The following is a 6,565-nucleotide window of genomic DNA, read 5'->3' on the forward strand; positions in this document are numbered from 1 at the left end:
ATGGATGAGTTACAAAACAGGTTGGCCAGCTTCATTCGAGTAGAAGAGGGGAGAGCTCATCAACGTGGGAGGGAAGAAGTGGAGCCAGTGCACCGTCCGGCTCGAGAGAGAATTCGTCCACCGTCCGGTAGAAGTGACAGAAGAGGAGGTTACGGAAACAAAGATCATACTCGAGTGCAGCAGTATGTTCACCATACCCCTTTAAATGCGCCACGCGCAAGGGTTCTGGAGGAGGCATTGAGAGCCAATCTGTTAGCAGTGGTACAGATACCAACACCGAAGGGAGCTGATGAAAACAAATATTGCCGATATCATCAGAATCGCAGACATACAACGGAAGATTGCAATACATTGAAGGATAAATTGGAGTCTTTGGTTCAAGCAGGGCATCTTCAAAAATTCGTTCACAGGGGAAGAGCGTCAAGCAGGGTTGGACGGCCCCCCACACCACACGAATCCCAAAAAAGGACTCGGCAGAGAGCCGATCGAAGCAGAAGTAGAAGCAGAAGTGTAGACCGAGCGGTTAGGGGAGTAATCAATACAATATCGGGGGGGTTCGTAGGAGGCGGATCGACATCAGCTGCCCGCAAAAGACACTTATGAAATCTACACAGTGTCCACCGAACAGACATATCGAAACGGTCTATGCCTACCATTACTTTCTCTGATGACGATTTCCATGCACCAGACTTGGAACAAGACAACCCGATGGTAATAACAGCGATGATAGCCAGATACAGGGTAAGCAAAGTCTTAATAGATCAAGGCAGTTCGGCCAACATACTATACTGGAAGACTTTCAAGCAGATGGACATATCGGAGGATGCAATTTTGCCTTTCAATTAACAAATTGTAGGATTTGCGGGAGAAAGAGTAGATACAAAGGGGTATGTTGATCTGAGGACCAGCTTGGGAGCCGATAAGGACGCTAAAGAGATGAAGGTTCGGTTTCTGTTAGTGGAAGCCGACACGTCTTACAATGTCCTCTTGGGAAGACCGTGCTTAAACATGTTCGGGGCTATTGTCTCGACTCCACATTTAACTTTGAAATATCCCACTGATGACGGAAAGGTGGCAACCGTTCGGGCGGATCAGAAGATGGCGCGCGAATGTTACGCGGTAGGGTTGAAGGTCAAGCCCAGAATTGCTAACTTCTCAAGCAACCGATCAGAAGTCGCTATGATGGAGTTAGACCCTCGAACGCAGTTTGACGATCGGGTGGAACCCTTGGGAGATACGCGTCCTGTTGTTATTGGACAGCAAGAAGATCAGTGTACCACAATAGGGCGTAATCTTACCACCGATCATGTGACGTTGATAGAAGAATTGTTGCTGAAAAACAGGGACCTGTTTGCATGGCAAGCAGCTGATATGCCAGGTATTCACCCTGACATAATATCTCATAAATTGTCACTATTCAAGGATGCCCGACCAGTTGCCCAGAGAAAGCGGAGGTTAGGCAACGAAAAAAGAAGAGCAGTAGAGGAAGAGGTAACGAAGTTATTGGAAGCCGATTTCATACGAGAAGTAAAATATACCACATGGCTGTCTAATGTGGTAATGGTGAAAAAACTGAACGGCAAGTGGAGAATGTGTACAGATTTTATTGACCTCAATAAAGCATGCCTGAAAGACACGTATCCCCTTCCAAGCATCGACGACTTGGTGGACGGAGTCTCCGGATATGAAATCTTAAGTTTTTTAGATGCTTATTCGGGATATAATCAAATCCCCATGTATCAGCCCGATCGGGACAAAACGGCCTTCATAACGGAACGTTCCAATTACTGTTATGAGGTTATGTCGTTCGGTCTAAAGAACGCAGGAGCAACGTATCAACGACTTATGGATAAGGTCTTTCAGCATCAGATAGGAAGGTGCATGGAGGTATACGTAGATGACATGGTAGTGAGGAGCCGATCGGTGGAGGAGCACTTGCGGGATTTAGCTGAAGTCCTGGATCAGGTGCGGAAGTTCGGGATGAGGTTAAACCCTCTCAAGTGTACATTTGGAGTATCTGCAGGAAAATTTTTAGGTTTCATGCTTACTTCACGAGGCATCGAGGCCAATCCGGATAAGTGTCGGGCTATTTTGGACATGAGAAGCCCAAGTAGTTTGAAGGAAGTACAACGGTTGGTCGAGAGACTTACATCGCTATCCAGATTCATACCCAAGTTAGCTGACCGAATTCAACCAATCTTAAAGCTAATGAAGAAACAGAAACAAGTAGAGTGGAACGATCGGTGTGAGGCGGCGTTTGACAAAGTAAAGCAAATTCTCTCTAACCCTCCGGTTATGAGACGCCCAGATTATGGTTGCGATTTGCATCTATTCTTGGCTGTCGGTGAAGAAGCGGTCAGCGCAGCATTAGTTCAAGAGGTTCCTGAGTTTCATCCAATTTATTTCATCAGTCGTGTACTGAAAGAACCCGAAACCAGATATCAGCAACTGGAGAAGATAGTCCTAGCACTTGTGATCGCCACCCGAAGGCTCCGCCCCTACCTACAGGGAAACCAGGTAATTGTTCGAACGGATTATCCTATTTCAAAAATTCTGCGTAAACCTGACCTGGCAGGCAGGATGATCGGTTGGTCTATTGAACTCTCTAAGTTCGGTTTGAGGTACGAACCAAGAGGGTCAATTAAAGGCCAGCATTTAGCTGATTTTGTAGCCGAGTTACCAGGACGGCCGTCACATTGTTGCTCATGGGTGTTATACGTGGATGGATCGTCTGGTCATAAAGGAGGTGGAGCGGGTGTTGTATTAGAAGGACCGAACGGTATCGTTATCGAGCAAGCCCTGATCTTCCGGTTTAAAGCCAGCAATAACCAGGCCGAGTATGAGGCCTTAATAGCTGGCCTCGAGTTAGCACGAGATTTGGGGGTTAAAGTGCTGTGTTGCAAAACGGATTCCCAGCTGGTAGCAGGTCACATGAACGGAACCTTCCAAATTAAAGATGACCAACTGCTCAAATATTTCCATAGGGCCAAGCAACTATTCGCACATTTTGACAGCATCGAGGTGAATCATATTCCTAGGAGTGAAAATCAGAGAGCCGATCGTCTATCGAAGCTGTCGACTGGTAAGGAGAAAGGTCAACTGTCTTCGTTGGTCTGGCAAATAGTTTTCAAGCCAGCAGTTGAATGCTTACAAGTCTATTCTATCGCCGAACGGGACGACTGGAGAAGAGAGATTGTAATGCTAATCCAGCAGCAAGAGGCGGGAATAGCTCTCCGATCGGAGGAATCAAAACAGGTTGCAAGGTATGTCATTGTGGGAGAGGAGCTGTACCGAAGAGGATATGTCACTCCAATGTTGAAGTGTTTGTCCAAAGACGAATCCGAATATGTTATGCGAGAACTGCATGAAGGAAAATGTGGTAGACATGGCGGCGGGCGGTCGTTAAGGGCCCGGGCTTTAAGGGCAGGTTTTTATTGGCCGACAATGGAGAAGGATTGTCAGGCCTTTGTCGTCAAATGTTTGGCCTGTCAAAAGCATGAGAACATTATTCACACACCAGCGGCGGCGCTATCGGCCATAGTGTCACCATGGCCCTTTGCTCAATGGGGAATGGACATAGTGGGGCCATTCCCGACCGGTCGTTCCCAATTCAAATTTCTCTTAGTCGCAATTGACTATTTTACTAAGTGGGTGGAAGCTGAGCCTTTGGCTAGGATATCAGCTTCTCAGGTGCAAAAGTTTGTGTGGCGATTAATCTGCAGGTTCGGTTTGCCAAAGTACATTATCACTGATAACGATCGGCAATTCATCGACAAAAAGCTGGTAACGTTTTATAAGGAGTTGGGAATCACACCTTTAACCAGCTCAGTAGAGCATCCGCAGACGAACGGTCAAGCAGAAGCTATGAATAAGATCATCATTCAAGAACTAAAGAAAAAGCTAGGGGATGCCAAAGGAGCATGGGCAGATGAGTTACAACAGGTACTTTGGGGATACTGATGCTCCCCACACAGCGCAACTGGAGAATCACCTTTTAACCTCACGTATGGGTCAGATGCAATGTTGCCAGTTGAAGTCGGGGAGAATACACTACGAAGAAGTATTGCTAATATGGATGAGAATGAAGAACATCTCAGAAGCAACCTAGATATCCTCCCCGAGCGGCGCGATATGACGGCCGTTCAACTAGAAGCTCATAAAAGGCTCGTTGCTCGACGCTACAATACCAAGGTCAAGCCAAGGCAGTTTGTAGAAGGATACTTGGTCTGGAGACGAACGGGTGAAGCAAGGAAAAATCCTACACATGGGAAGTTATCCGCTAACTGGGAAGGCCCGTTTAGAGTGAAGGAGAGTCTGAACAATGGTGCATACCGATTGGAGTGTTTAAATGGGAAAGCTATTCCCAACACATGGAATATTTCTCATTTAAAGTTTTATTTTAGTTGATTATTATGTAATGTTTTAATTTGCAACGATTTCGAATAAACACAGTTTTGCCAACTATTTCAAATCATTATTTTCACGAGCAACTTTATTCAAAGTTTGGAAATCAAAAAATTGATTTCCGATCGGTTTGAAGTCAGGAGTGAACGGGTTGAAGTTAGATAATTAACTTCAAAGTTTGGAAATCAGAAAATTGATTTCCGATCGGGTTGAAGTCAGGAGTGAACGGGTTGAAGTTAGATAATTAGCCATACAAGACCCTCCGTTTCTCTCCTTTTTTCTCATCCACCTTAACAAGGTTTGGATTATTTTCATCATCCTTTCCTAATGTTTGTGACTGCACACGGGCCCAATCATTGCGTCCATGGTTTTCCTTCTCAAAGTGTTCAGCAAGTCGAATGGCCTCCTTAAAGCCTGATTGGTCCCCAGCAAATTTAACCAGTGTTATGCCCAAATGACCCTCTCTTCCATATAATGACTTTGATTTGCCACCCATAAATCCAAGCTCTGGAAAACCATGCATGAATATCAGATGGAAAAAATATAAAAGCTCACTATATCATCAGATATGAGAGGCTGATTCAAAAATAAACTTAGAATTTGTTAGGTGCCTCCTAACAAGGAGCCTTTGCATAAATGCTTCCATCAAAGGCACTTAGACGAACTAATTTACATAAGCCCAACAAAATTGCTGTTCTTTCATGGAAAACTAAGAGGGAGTGAAATTTGGTGGAAGTAGAAGAGAAAAAACAGAGGGCAGATCAGTCAGCAAACTATCTAAATCAAGAGATTAGAAAGCAAGGGAAGCAAATGAACTATTGGAGATAGATTTTTTGTATCGTCTAATTTTTTACTCAGCACGAAACAGACTAATGGCAATATAATATATTCAAAACCAAAAATAGGTCTAAACTGAATTAGCTTAAAGATTACTTAAAACGACAAGGTAACCAACTTAGCACTTGCAGTAAGACCACAATCACGATTTTCAAAGATGTGCTGAACTCACAAGCTAGTAGGTAATAAAAACGAGAGTTTAAGAGAATTAGCTTATAGCTGTTTGAAAGAACAAAGCACCCAAGCACTTGCAATAGGACTACAATCTTGATTCACAGATAAGCTGAATTCACAAGCTAGTAGTTGATAAAAAAAGAGGTAAGAGATACTAGATACAATTGCTCGGAGCTAGAAAAGTGAGAGATGAGAAAAAATAGAACAGCTCCCCCTCAAAGGAAAAAGTATGCAAGCAGAAAAGAAGTAACACTTCACTAGTCACTGAGATTTGACAGATAGTAGAGCCAGGCCAGGCCGAAAATTCCAATTGAAAGATATAAGGCACAAAAAACACNAGACAAGTACAGCGTAATTCATATGGTTTAAAGGGAACCCATAGATAAAAAATCAACTCCTTTTCACCTTGTTCAAGATCGAGGCAGTAGCATTACCTTGACTAGTTAAAAAAGCTGACGAGCTACAAATATATTTTGAATTTCCTTATCTTTATATATAATATCAATACTACAATATGTGCTAAAACAATGTGGTTAAGCATCAACAGAAAGAGTTGTAATTATTTTCGCAAAAAAAATCCTCAATAATGGTAACCACTTTCCTCATTGTTCCAACAGATATCAATAAAATAACATGGGCATAAACGATCTTTACATGTGGGCATGCATAAAGAGATGGATAAGAAAGGCATGCACATGCAACACATAATATTCTCCATCGCTACATAAGCATCCTTGGTGTTTGATGCAAAAGTAACATAGTTAGGCAAAAACTAGATAATGCCTAGAAATTATACACAGCTGAAGAGTTGTCCTACAAATTCACCAAAACTTCTTGCTTGTTCTCCAACCGACCATCGTCAAAATATCAATATATGCATGGGAATAAATGCACAGCAACATTCGTGCAGAATTACATAAATAACTGGACAAGTTCATATGTCCAAACACAATTCAACTCAACAAACACATGCCCTGAAGGCTAGGTAGATCAAACGAAGAACACAGCTAAGCAACAACTAGATTAACATCAGAAACTAGGGTACAACATGAGAGCAACACATCCTACTAGAATAACACGGTTAATAGCAACACACCCTACTTCCTTGGTTGTACAATTAACTTTCATCGAGATACGAACACAATTGGAC

At 43.1% G+C, this 6,565-nt stretch overlaps 2 protein-coding genes across 2 annotated transcripts in view; one reads left to right on the forward strand and one right to left on the reverse strand.

Moving 5' to 3' along the window:
• LOC106754575 lies at window positions 1–3,960 on the forward strand. The gene is made up of 3 exons (XM_014636606.1): window positions 1–554; window positions 689–741; window positions 857–3,960. The coding sequence occupies exons 1-3, from the start codon at window positions 1–3 to the stop codon at window positions 3,958–3,960; spliced, it is 3,711 nt and encodes a 1,236-aa protein (XP_014492092.1).
• A 670-nt stretch (window positions 3,961–4,630) lies between these two features.
• LOC106754588 overlaps window positions 4,631–6,565 on the reverse strand; it is a 7,311-nt gene continuing 5,376 nt past the window's right edge. Inside the window, exon 2 of the mRNA XM_014636627.2 lies at window positions 4,631–4,911. Within this exon, the coding sequence (XP_014492113.1) occupies window positions 4,649–4,911 (263 nt within the window). The 3' untranslated portion in view covers window positions 4,631–4,648. The remainder of the gene's footprint in view (window positions 4,912–6,565) is intronic.

The sequence above is a fragment of the Vigna radiata genome, unplaced genomic scaffold (assembly GCF_000741045.1).
Source record: "Vigna radiata var. radiata cultivar VC1973A unplaced genomic scaffold, Vradiata_ver6 scaffold_443, whole genome shotgun sequence".
In the NCBI taxonomy this organism is placed as follows: domain Eukaryota; kingdom Viridiplantae; phylum Streptophyta; class Magnoliopsida; order Fabales; family Fabaceae; genus Vigna; species Vigna radiata.

What these genes read in the sequence shown, in the direction of transcription:
- LOC106754575 (XM_014636606.1), top strand. Translation starts at nt 1, where the DNA reads ATGGATGAGTTACAAAACAGGTTGGCCAGCTTCATTCGAGTAGAAGAG. An exon ending in ATCAATACAATATCGGGGGG is followed by an intron (nt 555 to 688) that starts GTTCGTAGGAGG and finishes TCCATGCACCAG; the next exon opens with ACTTGGAACAAGACAACCCG. An exon ending in CGATGATAGCCAGATACAGG is followed by an intron (nt 742 to 856) that starts GTAAGCAAAGTC and finishes AACAAATTGTAG; the next exon opens with GATTTGCGGGAGAAAGAGTA.